General features: G+C 41.8%; 1 protein-coding gene across 8 annotated transcripts in view; it reads right to left on the bottom strand.

Annotated features, from left to right (window-relative positions):
- Positions 1-25,749, bottom strand: part of MCF2L2 (MCF.2 cell line derived transforming sequence-like 2) — a 157,080-nt gene that overhangs the window by 105,044 nt on the left and 26,287 nt on the right. For 7 of the 8 annotated variants that reach the window (XM_015637655.3, XM_015637653.2, XM_015637656.3 and 4 more), the window contains exons 2-3: positions 14,473-14,556; positions 4,873-4,987 (exon numbers count right to left, since the gene is read on the bottom strand). In XM_015637655.3, the coding sequence (XP_015493141.1) occupies positions 4,873-4,987; positions 14,473-14,556 (199 nt within the window). Of the gene's footprint in view, positions 1-4,872; positions 4,988-14,472; positions 14,557-14,725; positions 14,993-25,749 lie in introns of those variants that run through there. The other variant, XM_015637658.3, reaches the window with a different exon arrangement.

The following is a 25,749-nucleotide window of genomic DNA, read 5'->3' as shown; positions in this document are numbered from 1 at the left end:
AACGCACATGAAAAGGAAAGCCAGCAAAATTTCTCTTTCCAGAGTAAGGCTAGCAGCTTACACAAAACATGAATATTTTATCTGCTGAATCTCTCAGCTGCTGTGCTACTCTGCTGCCAGTCTAGGTGACATGAATAGTTCAGGATCACAAATTTCACTGTGCTCTTTTGAAGACAAAACCCCCAGATTTTTATTTTTTTTCCTGCAAAATTAGACACTCCCCTACAGTCTTCATTCTCCAAGTATGCTGACACCTGACAGGGAGAACTGAGCTGCAGGGCATCAGTATCCCCTGACTTGTGTACAAAAAGCCCCAGGAATTCTGGTAGGCAAAGCAGAAACAGAAGAGCTCTATTTTGCCAATCACAAAACTGTTCTGGGGTTGCAAGTCATTCAAAATTATCCTTTTCAACATATTGGCTATAATAACAGTTCCTGCTCCTTCTCAGTGCTTTTCAAGGAGGATCTAGGAGGCAAGGATTTGGTGCTCCATTTCACCTATGTAGATCTCTTAAATACCCCATCTTCTCTTTCCATCTCAAAAATCCCACTCTGGAGTACAAGGTTTCAGTGGGAGTCCTCTTTCCTCTGCCCTCCATCAGCACTCAGCATTGGAGAAGCTAAGAAGTACACGCTGACTGTCCAGAAACTTCACACAAGCAGGATGGCTCAGTCATCTCAGAAGAAACCAGAGGTAGGCAGGAAGAGTATAAATGTCATAATCAGAGGACATACTGCAATCAAATATCTAATCACAGATTAACAAGAAAGAAATTGTTTAAAGTATCTCCTTGATCCCTATTCCACTGTCCATACAAGTATCAACCCAGGAACACCATTTCCATGGGTTCTTTTATCCAAACTCATGTCAATAATCTACTGAAGACCATCCATCAACACAGTAACAACTCTGAGCTCTTGCTGCAGTTCTGCAGGATCAACAACTGAAAACCAAAGTATTGTGCAAATCTGGGATGCCATGTGAATGCTCCTGGTAGTTCATACTGCAAACAGGAAAAATCACTGAATTTTCCAATTCAGTATTTTTACAGCATTCCTCTGAGGATTACAAAATTCAGTGACAATACATGACCTTTCCTCTTTAGTAGTGCAACATGCAGCTCTCTGCAGAGGACAGAAAATGTGTTTGCAGCTGTGCCTCTCAAGCACAGGGAAGAGAATTCATTTGTTTTACCTTTTATAAATACACAAACATATACATACACTTCAGTGGTCTTAACACATCCTTCAGTAGCTCAACAAATATTCCACAGAATAAAATTTCTTGATAGTTTTCAAATACAGGCAACAAAGAGAGTGTGTGTATTGCAGATTGTTACAAAAAGGGTGAGAAAATAACCACAAAAGTCTCAACACAGGGCCTTCACATTCAAATGATGTTCAGCATAGCATCAGTTGTTGTCACTGAGATAAGCCAATGGTACTTGTATGTTTGCTTTTTAATGTGGAGGTTTTTTTGTTGTTTTGCTTGTTTGTGGGGTTGTTTGTTGTTGTTATTGGGGAGGGTGGGGTGGATTTTTTTTTTCTTTTTAGCTAGATAGGACTGCCTGAAGTCCTAAATTTATCCAGGGAAACAGTGAGAGTGTCAGCAAGTGATCCTATTTCAACCAGAATGCTGAAAGGCTATGCCAAGGTCTGAATGTCATCTGGCACCAAGAGATGGATGCAAGCAGTCATGTGAAGAGGTCTGGCCGAGATGGCAGCATCAGCACAAGTGGATGCACAGCTGAGAACCCCCACCCAAGTGTGCATCCAGAGAAAGTTTGTTTAAAAACAAACATACACACAGAGTCTATCAATGTTTTCTCAATGTCAGTACTGTAATATCTCTACCCTCATCATGAAAATGCATTGGGGTTTCTCCAGTTCTCTGAAAAGAAGGATTTGAAGACAATACTGAAGAGCAGATACCATCAGGCTCCCCCAAAATAAATTCTGGCACATTTGCCTAGATGGACAGATGTCTGGAAGAAAGGTTCCCTTTCCCTGAATGAAATATCTGAAATCAGCAGAACTGTTCTATCCTCAGCTCTGTATTCAGGTTAGCCCTTGAACACTGACTTGAGATGCTGAATTCCCTGACCTCTTTTGGAAGGAGAGAAGGACACCTGTTTTTCAAAGTACTTGATCCATGTCACGTTAAAGAGAAAGGAATTCTGGCCATGGAACAAAGCAAGTAAAAAAGGGCTTTCTAGAGCTATCTAGTGCATGCACAGAGACATGCATGTGCATACACCATGTTACTGAGTGTCTGTGGATGTTTTTGTATGCAAACCCCTTTGGTGGAGCACTCTCATGAGCAAGTGTTGAACCACAGGGAAAATGAATCAGGTTACAAAAGTCTCACTGGGTTGATCTTCAATCCTGTCTTATGTTTTGTCATATGAGCACATAAGATTAATAATTCCAGAGGGGCTTAGAAAGTTACTAACACTAAGTGATGCTATCTGCAATCACAGAGCTTATCTCCACAACTAGCATGAACCTAATTTTACAGGATATGCAAAATCAGGCACCATAAAAGACAGATGTTCTCTCTACATTTGCCTGGAAAATTATGCTGATTTTTCTGGTTCACAAAGCTCTGAAGAAGGAAGTATTTCCTATGATAAATAGGATGAACTGCTTTTCAAAGTGTACCCCATCTCACCTGATTCATGGCCATACCCTTTGTAACTCCAAACAGTTAGAGACTGTTCTCTGTTCTTAGTCACTTTGTTGGATACCTTCACATCTTTCTTGAGAATGAAAGTAAAAGATAGACTACGGGCAGTGAAACTACATACAGAGGAATACTATGATATTACACCACTATCTAGTATAGTAGTGCTGGCAAAGGTAACAATGCACACCCTTTACTGTTTGCTAAGGTACATGGCAGAGACACTGTGTGCATGGACCAGCCAACTGCAGATTGACAGGGCTGCACCCAAACAGGTCCACTACTTAGGCCTCATTGAGTCTGAACTCCATATAATTATGCTATAAATCACACAAAACTTTCTGCTCAGATTCTTCTTCTAAATTAACATCTATTTCCCTCACCATTTACAGAGATTGTGGCAAGTTTCAAATAGCAACGCAAGAAATGCAGGCAATCTTTCTAAAAGCACAGCTATAAAGACTAGAAAATTCCCTGGAAAGCTCACATCCCTACAGTGTGGTCTATGATGGAACCTAAGAGTCAAACCACTGTGCTGGTATGCAGAAAATGTACCTTCAAACCACAGCTTGTCATTGACCTTGAACAAGTCATTTAGAGCAAACTGAACAGTCACTTACTCAACACAAGTTTTGGTGAGCCTGTCTGTAGAGTGAGATATTACTCCTACATACCTCATCATCTGTAAAACAGGTATATCAGAGCTCTCCTGACTTACAAAGTTTTGAAACTCAGTCCTTCATTCTTTGCACATGGCTCTGGGATTCCTCAGGGGAAGAGAAAACACAGAACTGAAACTGAATCAAAGCAAAGGCCTATCTAGCTCAACACCCTGACTGCAGTGTTGGTAGATAGTGGCTACTGAGACAAAGGCAGCAGGAATATGAGATGGAGGATATTTCTCTTGGTATATTCTCCCAAGTCCCAGCGTTAAGGGATACATTAATTTCTTCAGCCTGAGTTTGCATTTGAGCCATTGTGTCCAGCTGCCATTGATGGAGCAATCCTTCATGAATTTGGCTAATTTCTTTTGAAGGCATCTGTGCTTTTGGGTTTCACACAGGCTGAAGAAGCTCAAAGCATTTCTATCATGTTGACAATGTAACATGGTGGTTCCCCAACATGTGACAAGATCACTGGGAATCATCTCCCTGCATACCAAAGTACAAAGAACTGAAAAAATTAGTTTTGTGGTTTTCTCAGCCACTGCTGCTGCTGTATACAGCCTGAAGCTGGTTACCCTCCCAGTCCTGAATCGAGTAAAGAAATATTCAAAACAGAGTTTCCCCTGGCAGAACAAAAGTCCCACAGAGCAGAGTGAAACAATGAAGCTGTTAAGTTCACAGTATGTGGATTCTCTCAGCTTGCTTTGGCAACTCTTCGGCAACAACTTTGGCAAATATGGGGAATACACGTAGGTGGAGCTGTAAAACTTCTCACTCAAACTTGAAGGAGGCTCATTTTCTGCTATGATCCTCTAAGCACCTTTTTACAGAAGACCACAGGAAATAATAAATCATTGCTGTGCCTCTCACTAGCACAGAGAGCCATGGTCTACAGACAGGATCAGGGGATTGAAAAAATATTAAGCTCTCTTAGACAAACAAAAAGTAATTCAGCAGTCAATGCCTTAGCACATTTCCTCAGAGCAGACAAAGTCAGTTTCACTATCTTTATAAAGCTGCAGGCAAAAAGCAAGGAAAACATTCTGTCTGTGGAGCAATCTCCAAAGAAATGAAATAGCAGAAAGAACATGGTGCTTGCCAGAATCCTGTCAGTGGGGCATCTCACTTGCTTTTCCAGCAAAGTTCCATAGAAAGATGCACTTGGAATAAGCAGTCATGGGACCTATGTAAGTGTGGCTCCCTCCTGAAGCAGCCCTTCCCTCATTACATCCAGTAATAATCCAACCCCTGAGACTTTTCACAAGCAATCCCTCTCAGTTCCCTTTCATCTTTGCTGCTGCTCTTCAGATCTATTCCTGCTCCAATTCAGTTCAATCTGCCCTGTGTGAAGCTTTCTTTTCCGTTCAAATGACACAATTCCTGGGGCCTCCAGTAGATAGGGAAGTTTCATAATGACTGGAGAGATGCAGAGGCACTAGTATGTCCTGGTAGGACCACTAAAATCAGTGAGCCACTGGGGAAGCAAAACTCTCTAGAAAATCAACAGAAATTTGTGCTCCTCACCTGGGAATGCTGGTTAGATAAGTGACCACATTCAGAAAATCGTCATCAGGTATCTCACTGAATCCTGCAAATTCTGGAAAGGTTATAATGGGTGCCCCATCCTTCCCTCTTCCTCCTGCAAAAGACAAGTCATAATGTTTAGAAGGTGATTTTATGCCTTTGGACAGACTGGTTAGTACTCAAGTGGGAAACACTGGCGTATTTCTCCTTGTAAAGCACCCAGATCCAGTAACTGTCATCAGCTCTCATCTGATATAACTCACTGTAATTTCATTACCTCCGTTTACTCCAGATGAGATTTTAGCCTTTGAGATTCTCAGCTTTTTCATTAATCCTTTGCTCAATTCTGATTAAGTGCTTTTTTTGTTGTTGTTTCCCATTTCCAAATAATTTCTTGTGATGATATTACAATATTTCCCTACATATAGGTACAGCACTGTACAGTTCCTTCTAGACATCAAACAAAATGAAGTAACAGAGCATACAAACTTTGAATACACACATGTAGACCACAATACAAGCTTGGAACCAATCCAGGCTTAGGTCTTTCCTTAAGAATTCTCAACATGCATGGAGGAATTTTGCTTATCATGCTTATTTCCATCAAACCTCTATTAAACAAGACAGGAAACTACAAGACTCATAAGCAATAAGGTTAAGAAGAGTTCCTTTCTGAGGGATTCCCTGATGCAGATTCAGATAGAGCTACAGGAAGCATGGAGCCAAGCCCCCTGGAACCAAGCAACCTTTACAGTTCTCCTGACACAATGCTCAGCCCCAAGAGCTGCTGTAGTCCACAGTACAGACCCTGTTTACTCGGAGCCCAATCCTAAATTGGTTCCACTAGCAAATCTGGGAGTTGCTCCAGCCACACAGAAGTTATGAGGGTTTTCTCACCAGCTTGGGCTCAAAGCTGAGAGCAGACTGAGGAGGCAGCAGCACATAAAGGAACATGATGAAACAAAGCTTTTGTTACAGGTACTTTATTGCTTAGTTCTCCTTAAACAGGGTATTAAGGATATACTTTTCCCTGAGTCTTTCTCCTTTTTCTGCAATATTTATGTAAGCCTATTTTTTGCACCAGGCTCAGGAATTCTCTAACAACCCAATACTGAGTGTAGTTCTGCAGTAGACACAGTTTTCTGAGTCATTTATCACACACAGAGGACTCTTGCCCAAGGGACAGCCAGATTCTGGGCTTCTCTTCAGTAAAGCGGAAGCTGTGAGGCAGTAAATTACCTTCCTCAGGAAAATATCCAATAAATTGTCCCATTAGGAGCATGGGAGTGGGGAAAAAAAAAATAAAGTGTTCTCATTCCTTGAAAGCACCCTCTAAATTCCCATAAATAATCCCTGTTTCCATGCTGCTTCCATCCACCATTGCCTTTCCCTCTTGATAACCACAGCTGAAGCCACAAATCAGTTTCTCCCATTCCTGTGTTGGAAAGAGTATTTTCTTTGTTGGAAAGAGCCAGCAATTCCTGGCTATTTCTCTGTAGAGTGGACAGTCCCTTGCTAATCCTGCTCCTGACTCTGCCCTATCCTCACAGCTGTGGTTGGATTATTTAAAATCCCTTCTGTGCTGTCTGGCCATGGAGAGCTGGAGTGCTGCAAAATGTTTGCACAAGGTAAAATTCAGAGCTCTAGAAAATAGGCATTTTGAACAAGGAAACCCTTCTTCTTGATGTCTAGTGACATGGTATTAGCACATTACCTTTAGCCCCTCTTTTTCTTCCTGAAGGTTGATTATTGCTTTGATTGCATCTGAAAATGACTCAGTTGTGTTAGATCATTCACTAAACTCATCTTGCTAGGGAGAAAACAGGCCTACAGAGACTCAAAAGACTCTCAGCCAAGAAAGAAAGCAAGAAAGCCATCATTCACACTGTCCTGAACTGGATCTCAAACACTGAGTGGAGCCACAGCCTCCCCACTGGCCTTGGGGTGATGCCAAATGCTGATGCATGGCAGCTGGATCTCCAGCTGCACTGTCAGCAGTGATGTAGAATATGCTGTCATGCAAATTTAGTCAGGCTTTCCCCAGACTGCTCCACTCTAGACCAGAAACTCCAACCAGCAGGTAGTCAGTTAGGCTGCTTTGTTACAGATTCTCAGTGACATCTCCTGGACATAAACAGTACCAGCCAGGAAAATTGTCTGCTGTCTTTGTTCAGAGCTGAGTGCATGCCAAGGTATTTCATACTTGGTGTCTTATGAACATTCACAGGATTCTGGGCACCAAATTTTCCCATTCACATATTTCAAATATGTGAATATACTTTAAATGAGGGAGATGTAGTAACTTAGAATATTTTGCTTTAAAGCAGCAATATTTGCCACTGGAGGATAAGACAGAGGTTCTCCTGGATCCCCTTCTTTCAACACCTGGTACTTTAGCTGCAGTTATACTCAAGATTTGTTTAAGCTATAAGTTTCAAATGGTACTTCTAATGCTCCTGCTGACCAGGATCTCTTTGTGTCCTTTTATTTCATCTCTTGCATCTCCATTCGTACATGTGCTCTTCCTCCCCTGGACTCTTCCCTCAGCTGCATGAGGCAGGCTGATGATGCACTCTGTATGTGGGTATGAATTTTTGTCATGGGATCTTGTCCTATAAAAAGGCATCCAAAGAATGAATGTAAGCAGACTGAACACTGACTTCTTCCTTTCACCACTGGCAACAAATCTAGGACACTTAGGAGCAGCCTCAGACTGAACATTCAAATAAGAGTCAGCAGCTCCTGCCTCTGACTAAGCCCTTAACAGCTCCTGATCTCCATCTCATTCTCCAATGTGAAGGCAACACTTCCTGCTGCAACCACACCAGAACCCTCAGATGGTTCAGCAGAGCTGTATTTCAGACAGGGAAATAAACAAGGAAACCTTCAGTTCCCACCACATCAGGAAATTTGGGTAATTTTGAGGGAGTTTGGTATTCAGAAATTGTTAAGCACTATGATGAGAACAGAAATGTCTGAAGTGTTGAGTGACAAGCAAATGCCACAAATATGTTCCAAATGAGTTTTTCCTGCCCATATCTGAACTTTGAACAGTAGTTGAGTTACAAAGGAAAATTATCCATATCCATTTGGATAAGGAATATATGGGAAGCTCCTTAAATGCCAAGGGTGTCTGGAAAACTCCTCTGTATGAGAGAGCAATTCCATACATCTAAATGTTAATGCCATTTTTTTCCCTGACACTAAGCCAAGAATTGCTGCAGTATGCAAATTTCTGCAGAATGTGAATTGACAAGCTGCAGCCCTTTTTATCTTGGCTGTCAACCTTTCTTTCGAGGGAGTTGCCACAATATTTCTTCCAGTCCTTGAAATACTTTAGCTAGATACTACTCAATGCCTTGAAAGGACAGAGAGCACAGATTAAAAGCCAATAGGGAGAGTCTTCAGTCAGTTCCATAGTGATAAAGACTGAGTACATGGAATTTGGCCCCAAGAATTCTCTGTATACAATCCTTGTGGTTACTCGGACTGTGCATAATCCCTACACTCCTGGGCATCACTTGTGAGAAGAGTCCAATTGCCAAGTAGAAGAGTTTACAGCCCATTATAAGTAAGGCAGATAGGGACAGAACAAGCTCCAGCAGCTCCACAGAACATCAGAAGAAAAAAATAATCCTCAAGAGAAAAAAAAAAATAAATAAAATAAATACACTATCTAGAAAGTGAAGACAGGAGAGGGAACAGAAGTGCTGAAGAGAGTGAGTCAATGAGCACAGCAGAGAGGTGAGAGGGATCACCTTACAGCTGCCAGAAGCATTCTGTGCTGTTCAGCAGTGACTGTGCAGCTGGGCAAGGGACCTGAGGACTGCCAGGAGCAAAGGAGCTCTTGAGCCATGAGCTGAACTAAGGAGCTCCAAGGGAGCAGCAAGCAATACCTTGAGTTTAGTGCAGCCAGAAGCAAAAAAAAGACACACTGAAAAATAGGCATCAGGAGCATGGCTGTGCCTGGCAGTGTGTCTGTGCATGCAATGCCTGTGTCTCTCTGACTTGCAGCTCTTCCAGGCACCGTTAGATGCCACCCTGCAGCACTTTCCAAGCAACACAGCTGCCCCCAGCACCTCCTGGCAGTTCCGAATGCTGGTGCCCAGCCAGGGAATCAGCAGCTGGTGGCAGTGGCCATTGCAAGCAGCAGACACCAAAGCTGGAGGTTCAGCTGGCAGCAGGGAAGGTTGGGCTGTCCTGAAGCTGCACTAACATGGGGCTCGCTCCTGACTCTGCCTTAGGGCAGCCAGACTATCCCACAGGAGCCTCCCGTGGCTGGGTCACTGCTCCTCAGTCACACCCCAAGCTGCTCCATCATAAGTAGACACAGTTTTGCCTGGAGAGGAAACCCAATCAGATTTTTGTCTCCTATGCTGAGAAGGAACATAGGAGAGCTCAACAAGCTGAAGCACAACTGATGCAAACAACAGGATCTAAAAGAGCAGAGGGTTGAACAGGCTGATGAAAGGCAACACTTCCAAGGAAAATATTACTTGACCTTCTGCCTGGTTTGCAGAATGAGAATGACAGCACCTCATTCTTCCTCTTCCTGGGCACACTCCCTAATTTGCTCAGCTTTTCCTCTTCACTTGTGATGAAAAGGAAAAAGAAGAACCTGGATGACAGGTCAGAAGTCAGAGTGAATGTGGAAGGTTAAGAAGAGATAGCACACAAGCTGTACCAGGGTTATACAAGGTACCCATGGTAATGGGACCTTCACTGAGTCTTATGTGTGCCAATCCACAAAGTCCCAAGATGCAGAGCAGCATTCATAGCTGCCAACACAGCCTGGATAACTGCTGCAGTGAAGATGGGGCCAGAATTCAGCTGTGGAAACAAAAGAGCTGAAGTATTTGGAGGAGGAATATAAGTGGGGGAGAAAAGGTTATGGCAGCTGAGAAAATTTAATTCTGCTTTGCAGTATAAAGGGTGTGATTGACAAATGAGGTGTGAGTGCTGAATTCTGAGATCTCTCACAGCTGAACTGTATGTTGGTATGTCTGATGTAAAAGCAGAAAGCAATCACAACTGCAGGCCAAGGCCCTGAATACAATGAAGATCTTAGAAAATCTCCCACTCCTCAGTTCTAGTCCACCTATGCCTCCCACCTAGGCACAAAAACATCCATGGCTGAGACAATCAGAGGCTACACTGAAGTCCTGTTCTATAGCAAACAGCTCTTCTAACTAGAGATCACTAAATATGCTGACTCCCTTGGGAAATAGAACCAACACAAATGAAAAGCACCAGCCCAACAAAGGGGCTATAGTCAGGCGAAGTTCCAAAAGTTAGTCTGCAAGTTTCCAGAGCTCACCTCCCCAGCCTGCCACAGACACTAACTCATCAGTTAGTATTGGGAAATGTTCTCTCAAATGCTGCTGCCACGTGCAGGCTTGACTGCTCGGGCCTGCCCGCATGCAGAGAGCTCCCTGAACCATCACAGCCCAGCCCTGACTGCAGTTCATCTCCTGGGTCAGACAGCCAAAAAGTCTAATAATAACTTGGCTAAAGTTTCACTGCTTTGGTCAGGTCTTGCTTTTTCCAAGCTCTGTTGTTTTGGTTTTCCATGTTGATTAAGGGTTGCAAATGATGAATTTCTCAATAAAGCATGCTTTCTGGGTCTCAATTTTTGTAAAAGATCCATACTGTCCTTTGGGCAAGGTCAGGCCAGGTTTTCGAAAAGGCTCCATTTAAACAGGAAGCAGATGGCCAAATACCCTCCAGGCTTTGCAAATTAAATAAACTGGCTTCTGAGTCAGTTACCATTTTCAGACATATTCTCCCATCCACTGAAGTCTGTTAACAGGAACAGAACACAAAGAAAATGATTCTCTCTGCTAATACCCTGCGTGACAGTTTGTCTAATAAAGTCGTGATTTAGCAACATGATCCATTATTGCTGCAAGTGGCAGATTGGGCATTTTGACAGAGTAATTACAGATAAGAACAGGTTGTGAAGCTGCAGATAAAAAGTGGGGGAGGGGAAGGAATAGTAGCAGTTCCAAGAGCAGATTGGTACAGCAGTTTATTAGTCTGTCAACAGGACAGAAAAAGTATTTTACTAGTGATTCTTTATTCTTGAGTAAAAACTGGTGTGTTAGAATAACCCAGTTTTCAGTACTACTCAGCTTTGTGATCTAGTTCCCTTAACAGATACAGAAGACACACAAACCTAGCTGAGCACTCCTGTGTTGTCACAGCTGTAGTCCCATAATTGGGAGTTTGGTTTTCAGGGAAAGGAAAGAGGCAGTAGCGGTATCAAAACTAGAATTTAACCACAAGAACCAGTACTCCTGCCAGATCTCACAAGCTAAGCAGTGCTAAATGTAGCACAAGGGAAGAGAGATGACTAAAATAAAATTCATTATTAGGGACATTGTCACATTACTGCAACCCTTTCCATGACTTCAGTGGACCAGGGAAGGCTTTGGAGAGTTTCCCTGTTCTTGGCATGGAGTAAGGTCTTGATTAGTGTGGTAGGTGGAAGACAGGGTAATATATTCATTGTAACTAGACCCTGACAAAATCAAACACCAAACTCACTGGATTGCTATGTAATTCCTACCATCTGCTCAGAGACCACAAGACAGTCAGATCCTCTTAAGAAGTTTGCACACAGCAATAGTGGAGAGAAGTGTTTCTAATGAGTCATGTCCAGGGAAAACAAAGAACCTTTGATTCAATCATTTTCCTCTTTCTTTTCTGCTTTACTGCAAGGGGACATTGTGAGTTCACTGCCTCTGCCTCAGCTTCCAGCTGTTACTAAAAAGATAGTATTAACCAAAAAAATACTCATTTGTGACAAAGTTTGCAACAGTCAACCACTGACTTTCATTACTGCTGGACAAATGCATTTGGGGTCCACAGGACTAAAAGGAGAGCCTGACAAAGCTAGAGGCTGTGGAGTAACACAAACCAGGCTCAGTGCTACATCCTCTGGGCTCTGCACAGATGTGGGAGAGACAACTGGCTGTGCTCTGGGGGCTGCAGCCTCCAGGCTCAAAGATAACCCCGTCTAGTGGAAATCAGTGTATACCACTGTTAGGAAGTTGTTCAGAGAAACAAAATTTTTGTATATAACTCTCTACAGGAACATTGGAACTGCCTTTCACTGCCAATGATGGTGACACCAAACAACAGAAGGTTTTCTTTTTTTTCCAGACTCCTACTCAGTGGCTACTGAGCTGCAACATTTCAGTATGGAAAAACAGGAAATAGGCTAAGTATCAAATTTTCAGCCACCATGTAGGCAAGTGCTGAAGCACCAAAATCCTTGTGGTTGCTTGTACCTAATGAAAAGCAGTAAACACCACGCTCCGAGGAAAAGCTACAGAGCCATCTGGAAAAAAAAAAAAATTAAAATCTAAATCAAATGAAGTTTACATGTGAATTACTTTAACAAGTGAATATATCACTTTAAAAAAGTGAAATGAAGCAGTAGAGTGCCCAGATTTGTTTTCATTGCATGAAAAAAAAAAAAAAAAAAGTATTTTGCTAAAGGAAAAAGAAAGTTACATTATTTAGAGAACTGCATTTTTGAAAAGTATAGTAATGTCTGGCTTGCACCTAAAGTTCTCTTTGCAGGAGGCAATAACAGGAGAGTAAGGAAGATTCCTGCTGTGTTTTACTTATGACTCACCTGTGGTTACCAACAGAATAAGACACTGGGCCAAAGAGTAGAGGCACCCAAGTTTCCACATTTAGCTGTAAACTTCAGACTGAAATCAACTTAGAAGCTATGAACTACACTGCCCCATTTTATAGCAGGATGCTATTTCTAGACTGTACTGAGGAGATTTTAGATAAGCCTGAAAATTCTTTAAATGCAATTTGTTATTTATGTAGATGGGGGTGTGAAAGACACCTTCTCACTCTTATTTGGTATTTGTTATTATTACTTCTGTGTTGATAAACCAATTATTTGCTGATTCCTAACAAACAAGTCTCTCAGCCTTGCCTTCTATAAAGAGTTATTTTTCAAGTCTTTAAGCAACTCACATTTAAACAGCCTTATTTAAACACCTTTCTCATCACCTTCAAGAATAAAAGAATAAGATAAATGTGAAGAGTTGAATTTGCCAAAATAGCAGGTGAGAACACAGGCACTGCTGAAATTATGAGTCCATAAAAGAGTATGAAAATTCTTTTTTTATGTCCACCCTTGACATTTTTTTCCATGTTTAATGTTCTATCTGGAACTGGAAATAGACCTTTTTCTTCCCATTTAGTAAACCACCTTCCATAAATTATTACATGCTCATTACATGCTGTATTCAACTTCTGCTATTGGTCCCAAATGTTGCAAGGTAATGGGGTTCAAAAATAGCAATCCTGCACATTTCACTGGGTGGGCAATTGGTTATGAGGCACTCAATTCTCAACAGTTCCTACTTACCCTGCACTGAGCACAGCAGTGGGATGGAAAGGGTTTGAGCCATTTCATGGAGTTACAGACCCTGTCCTGCCCAGAGGGTTGTGTTCATTAGGAATTCTAGGAAGGTGGGACCCTGAGATGTTTTGCTGCAGATGAGGAGACAGTTGCTTCCACCTCTGCTCAGTCAGTACCCTCTGTCTAATGCAAACCCTTTAGTTATTGAGCTTGGGAAGCTACCACAAGATCCTACCTGGAAGCCTCCAAAATCAGGTTTTAATACTCAGAGCTTCATAAAGAATTATGCATAAACTAGATTTGGATTTCTTTCGGCAACTTGGAATATACTTTAAAATGCAAAGATGCAGCAAGGATTGGGCCTGCTGAGCTTGCCATTTCCAGAGCTGGGTTGGTGCACTCTCTGTGCTTTATACCCAGTGTTCCTCTCCACCAAGAGGGACAAGCTTTTCCATGGGACCTTCTTATAATCTCAGCATTTTGTGCAAATTCATGATACTTCACTGTTTCTGTGGGGAAGCTGATAAGCAAATTCTGAATTTTCTTATTTGCAGAACAGGCAGAAATAGAGACAAAATGAGTTGCCAGAGGCCATGCAGTCAACAGAAGAGGATGTTTTAGAGCACAGATAAGATTTAGCATCTACAGTATCCAAAATAATGCATTAAATAATTTGCCAAATATTTCAGTATCAGCTCTTTCTTTGGGGAAGGAACTGCGTCACTTTGTGTGATTGCAAACTTTAGGCAAACAAAGGACTATGTAATAATCATATCTTTCAAAGATTAGAACTTTACACTTTAGCAATGAATCATTTCTAAAACAAAGGCAAATGAGGAAGAAGGGGGAGGTCATGAATAGATCCCTGATAGACCAAAATCTTTTCCCACAAACAAGATGTTGGGACATTGTGCAAAGATACGTAGTAAAAGTTTTGTTTAATTTCTTGCCCTCTAAATATGTTCCTCCCAGCCCATTGTGGAGAACATGGAAAATTAATTTGAATTTAAAAAAAAACAAACAAGTACAGCCGCTTGGCATTTATCCATTCCATACACCATGAATATCTGATTGTAGCATCACTTTTCAGGATCAATATGAAAATACTATTGCAACTGCTGTGCAGAGCTGAAGGGTGACAGTCAGCGTGACACATTCCAATATGTTTCCAAGAGAATCACAGAGTGTCATTATCAGCAACTTCTTACCTGACAAGATTGCAAATTGCCTGTGGAGCTGCTCTATTATATCCACTGCTACCAGCGGCCGTATCTCCTGCTGCATGATTTCATCTGTGCAAGGGAAAACAGAAATCTTCAGTGAGTTCATATAGCCTCAATGACAATTTTTTCCTCCCTTATCAACCCAGCAAAACAAAGATGACACTCAAAGAAAAAGGGCCTAGCTGGACTATTGCCCGAGCTATTATATGACTGTTGTGGTAAAGATTATGGTACTTACAGAGTCTCCTCTTCAGCTTGTTAACTTTATCTATTGCTTTGTGATTTCAGAGAGAGCTTTCCATAAACCAGCTCCAGTAGGTTTGCCAGAGCTCGCCACGGGTTTGCTCAAGCTGACAGCCTGCTCCTCAGCACTTCAGGTTCCATATGAAGTCACTGCCTTTGGCCTCCCACTACAGCAGTTTTTCAGTATTTGAAACAGTGAAGTCTATGCCTGGTATATGGCCCTGTTCCACCCTGAACTCCCAGATCTCTGCTGGAGGACTTTGTGTAACCAGCCAATCCACAACAGTTTCCTTTCCTAATGCTTTTTCCGCTACAAGTAAATACATAGTAAAAGGAGGAAGTAAGAGGATGTGAGACTTTCTTCTCATGAAAACAAAGCCTGTATTTTGAAGTAAACACTAAAAAGTTAAAAAGTAACTTGGCAAGTAGCTGGGCAAAAATTACTTCAACTTTTGTGTGTGATCTATGGAGTGAAAAGCAATTATAGTCTCACATGGAGCTAATTTGATCTCTTTTTGTAACAGGTGCACCCAGTTATTTTCCCCACTCTTTGTACCAGTCTAAAGCAGCAACATTTACTGAGAAACATCTGCCAACTCAACTGGCAGGATCAAGGTTTATGCTATAAAAACACCTATTTGAACTACTCCTTTAGCCACAACCAATCCTTTTCCATCTTGTTTCTGAGACTCACCTCTAAGTGCCCAGACAACAGGTGGAAGGAAGGTGGCTGGGTCTAGATAGACCACAGACCTGAGCCAGGGCAGGCAGTTGCCCCATTTAAGCACCAAAATCTTAACAGATGTGAATTCAACACAAGCACTGAAATACTTTTGTGCACCTGGTTTTAAATCAACAGTCTAGAAGGAGAGAGAGGGGTCAGAGAGGTTAGAGATTACCTTCTTTCTCCTGCATCTTAGTCTACTGCCCAAAATACCTTCTCTGTCTTGCTTTCAGACATCCACTCTGATCCTTTACAGAACTAGGGATTCTAGGTTTTAAATGACACAATGTAATTTGAAAAGTTCTATGTTCATTTTCAAACACTTTACTAATGCCTTGAGACAAAGCAGCTGAAGAGCTTGTGTCACAGCAGGTGACACACAGTGTGAAAAGAAGTTGCACAGATTTTGGCTGATGTACAAAAAAGGCAATCACTCCAAAGAACTTGGGGGGGAGAAGGGGAGGAGTCAAGAAGGATGATTCTGGAAATTCTCCTTTTTGAACTTATTAGGAGAAAATGCAAACTCCAATGAGTGATGTTTTTGAGGTGGGACCTTCTTTTCCATCTTGTTTCTGAGACTCACTATCAGCTCTCTGATTCTTGACATTGTAGGTGGCAAAAGCAACCAGGAATCACTAAGGGGCTTGGTGTCAGAGATGGTTATACATTCCCAAAGCAAACAAAAGAAACCCATTAAGTTTTCCTCTTTTACTCTGCAATTTCTTCCATGCGTATCCAGAATGGTACCTGGGAGGGAAACTGCAGAGCAAATAAAGGAAAGCAAACTAAAATCTTTTTGAATATACAAGGTTATTTTTTAGATAGTAGAGAATACTATAAGCCTGATTTCTCTCTAGCTGCTGAAGAACAGCTTGTTGATAGCCCTGTTTGGAGTCAGATAAATACTACACTCAAGGAACCAGCAGCAAAATGGTCCTGTAATCTATGAACACAATTCTCAGCAGGTACTGAGAAATCCCCAGATTATTGGTCCAAAGGTTCTACCACCCCTGAGAAAGTACACTGGATGTATCTCGGAATCACCATAATAGTAACAGATTTGCCCTTTTCATAAAAGGTGTTGGCAGCAAGATGAAGGCAGAAGAGAGAAAAACTGGTGACTGTAGCTGATGGTAGCAAAAAAACAATCAACATGGAAATATGAGAAAGGAAAATCAAATCATTAAAACAAAGCTTGGATTCTCAGAACTGAGAAACTTCAGGGTATCATCCATTGAAGGAAAAACTGTTGATTTCAGTATCCAGAAGGTGCAAAGTTATTGTGACATCTGTGCAGTCCCACAGATGGTTAGGTACACTCAAGTTTGACCAGGAACAAGATTATGACAAACAGCTGCAAAAACAGGGAAAAGATTTCTACAATGGATGACAGAATCACAAGGAGGTTTGACAGAAACAGAAAGTTAACTAGAAAAGGAGCCATCACTTCTGACCTCTCAGAGACTTGCCTAGCCCTCCAGGGTAATAAACCTGCCAGTACTTTAGTTTGTGTTTGATGTTTGCCAATGTGAAGACATCATTAATATCAACCAGTCTTGAGCAAAACAGAAATTCCACCACCCACCCAACCCCTATTTAGCTTTATTAGCTTGCTCTAAACATAGCTTGGTTTCTGTTTTCTAAATACCCTTTTTATTTCAAAATATTTTTGCGATGTAAGGATAAGATGAAGCAAAAGAAACAAGAACTGCAGAGTGCGAATTAGTTCTCATCAAGTCCCCTGCCTGGGCAAGACAAACCACATGGGATTTGCTGTGAAACCCACACTCAAGAGGAGATGTTCAGATGATGAGAAAGGTGATACAAAACACATTCAGTGACTAGGAATCACACATTCAATAAGTCAGTACAGTTCACACACTGACATGCTGGGAAAAGAAATTGTAGCAGAAGAAACTAGCAGGAGACTGAGAAAATCTGAGAAAACAAGGGAAGGTGCCTCACGAGCCCAAACAGCAAATCAGATCATGTGGCTATGACATGTCAGCATCTGTAGCCAACAGCACTCAAGGTCCCATTTGCCCATTTTTATCTTCCTCTAGGACAGTGCTTAAAGGTAGTTACTCCCCAACACGGAAGAATTTGTAACACCATCACAGCACAGAACTTGCAGTAGAAGTCCTTGGAAACATAATTACCTGGGGCTGCTGGAGGAAGCTTTCAATCTTTGACTACAAGAAAAGCTTGAAAAAAATCTTATAAGCAAACCAAAAGACACAAGTCTGGGTTTGTTTCAAATATATGACATTTGCCTAACATCACTGAGTGTTAATCATTTATGTCTTTCACTACCTTTATGTCAGGAAGCTCTGAAGCCTCTCTGGTGTGTACTGCAAGCCAGAAGGCAGCAGAAGTGTTGTTCACCCTCCTGGACACAAGCAAGGTACCATTTTTCTCTGGGACTGATATTCCAGCTGAGAAACCCCTTCTTCAGGGTGACATGAGCTGGTATTGAGCTGACAGCTACAGGTTCATAGACACTTCAGAAAAACTTACTGATGATAGGCACATTTTAACACTACACAGAGTCAAGGGGAATGTTTCAGGAAGCTGAAAAGCTGCAGGAACTGAACAATTATCTTATTTCATTGCACCCCTTGATACAGAGGAGATCAGACAACTCCTGGTCTCTTCAGAGCAGCCCCATTCTCTGATAAAATCTGTATAGGCATGCAACTCAAGATCTTATCAAAACATACACCAGCCAAGTGTCTGGAACATATTTATTTTGGGAAACTTGACGCAGACATTTCCCACCTTCTGTGTGATTGCTCTTGGGGTCTTCTTTTTTTTTGTAAAGAGGCAGTTATTCATAGACTCTAAAATTTGAAAAAGAAAAATTTAATTGTTTGGTGTTACATGAAACAATGCCAATCCCCTACACATGTCATCAAAGATGAACATTTACATATACCATACAGTTCATCATTACTTGAATTAATTGAATTTGTCAGGACAATTTAAATATGAATACGGATGTGATAAAAGAGGAAGAAAAATAAAAGACACAAGTCAGTTCATCTGCTCTTTGTTCTCCTCTTAAACTGCTATAAATTCAATTCCTAGCAGAGGTCAGTTTCAATGCAGAAGAATTAGGCCTTACAGTTTTGCTTCCCAAGGTTTTCTACCAAGGGGAAGAAAAAGAAAAGCAATTACTATAGCCATCTGTCTGGCACAGCTTCTCCTCCTTCTAGCTCTCTAGGGATGGTTACTGCAACTGTGCTATCTGATCCTCAAGGGGAAAGCCATTCAGTTATGCTTCATAATTCCTCATTCTAAAATGAAACCTGTTTGGGCTTGCACTCACACACACACACACACACACACACACACACACACTTGCTTATTCTGTGTCTCACCCAGCTGTATGTGCTCCCACAGCAGGTCTGGAGGAGATACACCAACAGCAGATGATTAAAGGCAATAAAGAAATAAAGTTCTTTCTTCTCTGAGCAGACACAAACTAGTTTACATGCTAATGCCAACCAATTGTTTCCAACAGCGCTGGAAAGGTGACCTGCTGGAGTGAGGGACCGGACTGCACCAAGCAGATTGACACAGCAGTGCCTGTTGCTCCACCAAGGACAATTAAAGGCCACCAACCACTACAGGACACTGGGGTGTCTCTGTTTTTAAGTGGCTGAAGACTACAACTGTCTGGCCTTCTGCTGACTGCAGAAGAGGATGGCTTCAATCCCCTATCTGAAGCCACTATTCTTGGAATAATGGATTACAAATTTCCAGAGCAAAGTTCATCTCTTCTTAATGACAGCCTAATATGTAATTCACAAGGAAAGAAGACAGCTGGGAGTGAAAGATAATATTTTCGAGAATAGTGAAATGCATCAGCCTACTTCTACTTTGTACAAGCTCTGTCAAAAGTTATGCTCAAAGTTTTCATAATTGTTTGGAGAAAAATCAGATTGCTGATGTGATGGAAAAGGGTCAGACAGGGTTAAGCATAAGGTCAGATATTTCTTGGCCTGATATTTTATTTGAAGAACTTGAAAGGATAACCTCACGTTATATGTTTTTATGCTCCTTAAAAAGTATCAAAAGGCAAATCCAGAGTTTGAAAGTTGCAGAATTCCTGCAGTTCAGAACTTCTCCCAGGTCCTGAGTCTGCTTTGCTTGCCACCAACAGCAGCAAAGTCTAGCAGAACTAGGATTAGATTTCCAGAGTTAGACACACTAAGGAAACAAATTTGCATGTTTCACTGCTAAGGTTTAAGCAGGCTAAAGGATTTGAAAATATTCTCTCCCACCAGAATTCCCAGTTCAAGCCCTTAAGCAAAACATTTCCCTTTCTGAAGATCAAAAAGAAATTCAAGGTTATTACATGAGAGAAAGAATCTCTTGGATTCCTTCTATTCATTTCTATTTATTTTTCTTCCTCACCATTTGTGCCCCTTGTTTACTTTCTGAAAAGGTTTGTTTATTCTCTCAGCCCAGGCAGACAAACAGCAAGGTCAGTTACTGATACAAGCTGCTGTGCTACAGATTGTTCTAAAGAGGAACTAAAAATCCCCTATAAACAGAAAGGAGATCCCATCCTTGCTCTTATTCTTCCTCACATACCTGCCACCTCTTTTTTGCTAACCCATGTTGTGTCAACTGAAAACTAAGCCAGGAATGAAGTTATTGTAAATAAGGTGAAGCAATTGTTTCCTCAGTGAAATTTCCTTTGATCTGGGTTAGCTCTCTGCAAAGCTGCTTGAAGGGTATAAGTGCTGGTAATGCATAGGAGGGGTGAGGGGTGGCAAAGCCAGGACTACCATTTCCAGGAGAGAATCAGACTTAGGTCAGCTGAGAGCAAAAGCCAAAATGAAGCATAGGTGACTGGTATCAACTTTTCTCTCAGATCAATTTTTCACCAAGCATGGCTGTAAAATCTACACAAAGTATTTGTGAAACTATACTAACTATACTATAAGAGAAACTGTTTAAGTGCAGTTTCTCTTCCCATTAAAGTCAAGTTTCATAGCACAGTATGATAACCGTCTTCCAAAAATGAAGATTCTTCTAAAATATTTAAGTAATTCATGTTCATGTTTGGAGGTATCTGTTTAAGTTGGTGGATTTTTAGTTGAAACAGCAACAGAGTTCTGTGTACACTAAGGTAGTAGAAATCTGGAGAAGATTAGGAGCAAGGCTCCAAGGTTAGGAGCAAGACTCTGTCTTGAGTGATGCACTGGCAACATGTTCCAATCCCTTGAGGGGAGGACAGATTGAGGTCGTGGTGTGGAAGGAATTGCCTTGCAAAATTTCCCAAACAGTCTCCATGAAAGGTTAAAAATGAGCCTTTCTCTGAAGAGCTCATAAACCTCTGAGTCCCAGTGTCTACCTGGCCAGAAGCTGAACTGGTGCCTGATGTGATTTTCTATCATGCAGCAGATCTGCTCTGAAGTTTTCTCATGTCATTACACTGAGTTGTGATTAATATTTACAAGGCATTATCTGCAACTTAATGATGGAGGTACAGCTTTACCTGAGCCTGGCTCTGCAGGCACATATTTCTGCTGATTATAAGTCTTTCAGGGAAGGCTGCTCAAATTATTTGGATCACTAAATTTTTCAGTTAATCTCATTTACTGAATTTGAAGCTAATTTTAACATAAAATTACAGGAGTGGAGAGGTCACAGATTGAAAAGATCGGTTTAGAGGCTGTGTTTTCCTGTTCTCCAGGGGTAGTTACAGACTTTAATAAGTTGTTTTTACAGGCAGGCACAGTACACATTAGGAGTCTATTGTGGTTGACTTACAAGGGAAAGAAAGTAGAGCTGCTCATATAAAAAACTGAAATCTTGCCCTCCCAAATGGAAATGCACCCTCTAGGCATTATGTCAGCTTTCTAAGCCCATGTCAAAATATTTTGGAATACACTTCCTTGGATGAAGAAACAGATTTTGCTGCTTTTTCCATTTAACCACTTCTTCAAAAACCATCTTTGGATGTTCTTGTTTGATGGAGATTTTTTTGTTTGTTTCTAAAGAAGTCTTAAAAATTATTGGTAAATTAAAAAAAAAAAAATCTTTCTTCTGCATAGATAAACTGTCATTTTGATTTACCATTGGTACATTCTGCAAAAATACATTGTGTGTACAAAATCATACTTATAGTCACACTTCAAGTATTTCAATGACTACCTGCTGTCAGAATGCACCATACATTTATGCACACATCTAGGAATTCTCCATTAATAATCCCCATAAAAGCTAAATTCACAAACAATATAAAATTCTCAAAGCACTGTTCACTGTTCAATTCAGGTGACTTCATATCCCAGCCTACTATGAAGATACTTCCTACTATACTGCTGTAATATTATAAGAGCTAGATAAGAAATTATTAACAAATCTTCACTCTACATTATGAATTATCCATAATCAGAAAAGATCTAAAGAAACACACCATACCACATCATTTTCTCAGCAAGATATTGCTTGATTTCACAGACCACCTCCTGAGGGGAGATGCTACATCCCACTATCCACAAAACTGAAACTTCCCTAATAAAAGGCATTAAAGGCAAAAGTCTAATCTCAGCATTCAAGAAATAATTCCAGATTTATAACAGCTTGGAACAGCCTCTTGCCTAGTGCCCCTGTAGTAAAAACTTCTTGATAGTTTCTGATTTTTGCCAGAGAAAAGTTAATTCATCTTCTTCCCAAAATCTGTCCTTCACAACAATGCTGGACTGCTAGAATGCAAATTCCTGCCCAGAGAATAGAACAAAAGAATATTTCCATAATGTCATGTTAAAGACCATCATAAATAATAAAACCCACATGTGGTAAACTGCAAAGCTAAAATATGTTCACTATAATGCCTGGACACTGAGCTAATCAAGAGATACAGCAGACTGTACAGCAGACTTCAATTCTTTCTCCAGAGCTTGCCAGCAGACAGTTTCATAGCTGAAACTATCTTAGAAAACTTCCAGCCACTGGCTCTGACCTGAATTATTGCATCCAGCAAAATCATTTTAGAGCCTATTCACACAATTTCTGAGCTCAGGAGCTGAAGGACTGGTTGCTTGTTCACTGCTGAACAGAGGCCAGTTAGCTCAAAAATATTTTCCTGGTTACTGTCACTGGAGACAGTGAGCCACATCAGACACCACTGCTGCCAGCAGCGCTCGGTGTATCTCCGGGACTGCTCACAGCCAACCTCTGCCCAAGAGAGCTCCCAGCCACCCTCCTGCAGCCTTCTCCAAGCTGTCACCAGCAGCTCAGCTCAGATGCCCACTAGAAAAAGCATCAGACACCGCAGAGAGCGATGCACTTCCCTTGAGCCCCTTGAGCCACTCACGAGCCCGTGCCCCTCCTGCTGAGGCAGCCTGGCTTCTCCGCAGTCCCGCTGTGGCCATCGGTTCAGCGAGGCAGAGGGGAGGGATGGAGAGAGGCAGCACTCTCTGGAAGCAATCCTAGATCCAACCAACAGTGCACCAAAGAGCTGACGCTCTCCTGCAGGAGTCTGCACAAATTGCTTAGTAACAGCTTCAAGACAAACCACAGCAGGGACCTCTGCCTCGCACCGTGCCCAGGCTTTAACCCTGCCCGAGGTGCAGCTGCCTCTTCCCGCCTGGACAGCTCTCCACTCAGGCCCCTCCAAAGGGCACTGTGGAGGCATTCACGGCTTGGCACAAACAATAAAGGTACAGCCCAGCAAGCAACAAAACAGATTCACTTGCTCAGACTAAGGCATGGAAAGGGCTTTCATTAAAATAACTTTAAATAGTAGGGTACTCGGGGCCAAGGGAAACCAGCAGTGCTGCAGTGAATAGCTGTCTCGGAGTATCCCGAAGGCACACCCACTCATCAGAACATAGTGTTGTTATTTAAAGTCAAAGGAGAAGACAACACGAGACCTATGAATTTGGTAGGAAACATGACCTCAGGTTTTGAACAGGGGAGTAATCACTTTTACATATTTAGTTTAATGAATACTTCAGGACACAAGTTTTCAATGCATGAAGGAAGTACACTTGTGGCTTAATGAAGGTAACATCACATCTATAGCAGTCTGAAGCAATACTGGGAAGCAGCACTAACTAATGTTAACTCATAAAATTTACTGTCCCTTTACTGCCACAGCCCCCAGCAGCTCAGTAGCTTTAGATACAAGTCATTCTTTACCCAGGCTACAGTAGCTGTCCCCTAGGATGTGGGATGCAATGGTAATATCTTGTTTTTTCTGTGTCTTCAGGCTCCAAAAAGAGTAGTGCCATTCATTTTAAAGATAGGGAAATTGAGGCACAGGGAGAGGAATCCAGGTCATCAGCCAACGTCAGTTTTCCCCAGCTGTAAATTGAGGAGCAGACCAAAGTTGTTTGTACAGACAAACCACTGGACAGTGGATCTGTCTTAAGGATAATACACCCACTATTTCCATCCGTCTCCCAGCAGCTAACCAAAACAATGACAATGCTTGTAGTATAGCGTGAGAAAACTAACAGGATTTTCTATGTAGTTAGACATAAATGCCAGATCTAAGCAGTGCATCCCCATGCTCGGTACAAAATACACCTGATAGCTTATGACACCTGAAGCTTTACAGAGAGACACTACTTGGTGGATAAAGATACATCGGAAGAGTGGCAAGATGCATGGATTTCACACTGCACTTCCTTTCCCAGCCTCCCCTACACTGCCTGCCAAACAAGTGAATTCACCAGCTGCAGTGGGTGTGTAATGTTACTCTCTTCTGCCTGTACCAGTATAAACATGCCCACGTGTAACCAATGTACAAAATCTGTCTCCCATTCCAGACACGTTTTGCTCTCCCGGGAGAGCAGACAGCCCAGAGCCCTGTTACTCCCCGAGCCCAGCTCAGCCCCGGGGAGCCGAGACAGCGGCAGAGCCTGTGCACAGCTGGCTCCCCAGCCAGATGTGGGGTAGCTGCCCTCTCCCGGCACCGTCCGGCACCTTCCTGCCGGGATTGGCTCCCTGCAGCTCAGAGGGACAAGTTCCAAAGCCTTATGGACAGGTGTCACATCGGTCCCAGCGGCTGATAAATGTGCCGGGTGGTTACAGTCTAAGGAGCACTTTAACCCTGTGTGTAGAGATATTGCAGAAGTTGCAGATCCATCCAGCTGCGCAGTTAGAAAATTAAATGATACTTTGCAAGTGAATGTAAATTACTAAACTAATATGGATTTAGAATATAAGGAGAGGAATGAACTCACCATGAAAGTGGCAGCAAGAAATTCCTCTCAGGACACTACATTCTTCCTTGGGCAGTACTTTACATTTCATAAGCTAAATTTACACATCAGATGTTTTTCATTTGGGTAATTAGAACAGGTAATTTCAGTATGCATCGGCAAAATGTCTTTGCCAAGCTGAAAAGGCTGTGCTCAGTTGTGCCTCTCTCAGCAGAACGGTATTTTGTACTATCCAAATATTGTCCCACCAGCATACAACCCATAGAACTGGGAAATGATGATATTTCAGTTTTTGTTACTGGGAAGCAACTTTACTACCCATTTCAGTTCACTTAAGTTCACTTAATTTTAAGTTCACTTCAAAAAAGTGAACCTGTATTCAAGGTCATGACCCTCTCAGTTTCATTGAAATAACTTGCACAATGTCAGCATCTGTCTCCACATGTTCATGTGTTTGTACCTGCAGGTGTGGGCCTCCAAAGGCATGACAAGGAATGGCTCATACCCAGGTGCTTCTAACTCGGAGATCATCTTCCCAGATTCTTCCACTGCAGGACCAGAGAGGACCACTAGGTTCATTGTGTTTGACTTGTTGAACACACAAGATGTTCATGGAAATTGGATTAAACCAGCATTTTAGAAAGCTCTTTAATCTTATGTTAAAGATGCCAGGCAACTGCAAATCCACTGTTTCCGCTAGAGATGGCCTAACAAAGAAACTGGCTTGTGTTTCACAGCTCCCACTTTGACTTAGAGGCCTTTGATTCTTATTGTGGTTTTGACTTGAAAATTCAAGTTGCCCCCAATTTCATCCATTCACTGACAGATGTCACTTTTTGAGTCTAGTGGTAAAGTCAAGGAGAAGCGGAACACAGTATCCCTTTACCCCTTCCCATTTCACCTCAGCTTTCCCCAATGCTAGCAAATGATGACCTTACTAATTAACAGTATCCCAATTTAAAAATCAGGTCTTCACTCCTGTATACCTGTTCAGGGGCACCTCCAGAAGCATACTGGTTCAAGGTAGTGACCCAGGAGTTTAGACAAGTAGCCTAAACTGAGCAATCCCCAGTTTAATGATTCATAGGCACAGGTTCTGAATATAAA

Source organism: Parus major, chromosome 9 (genome assembly GCF_001522545.3).
Source record: "Parus major isolate Abel chromosome 9, Parus_major1.1, whole genome shotgun sequence".
Classification (NCBI taxonomy): domain Eukaryota; kingdom Metazoa; phylum Chordata; class Aves; order Passeriformes; family Paridae; genus Parus; species Parus major.
The sequence above is the reverse complement of the archived record's forward strand: the minus strand, read 5'-3'. Positions and strand labels throughout refer to the sequence as shown.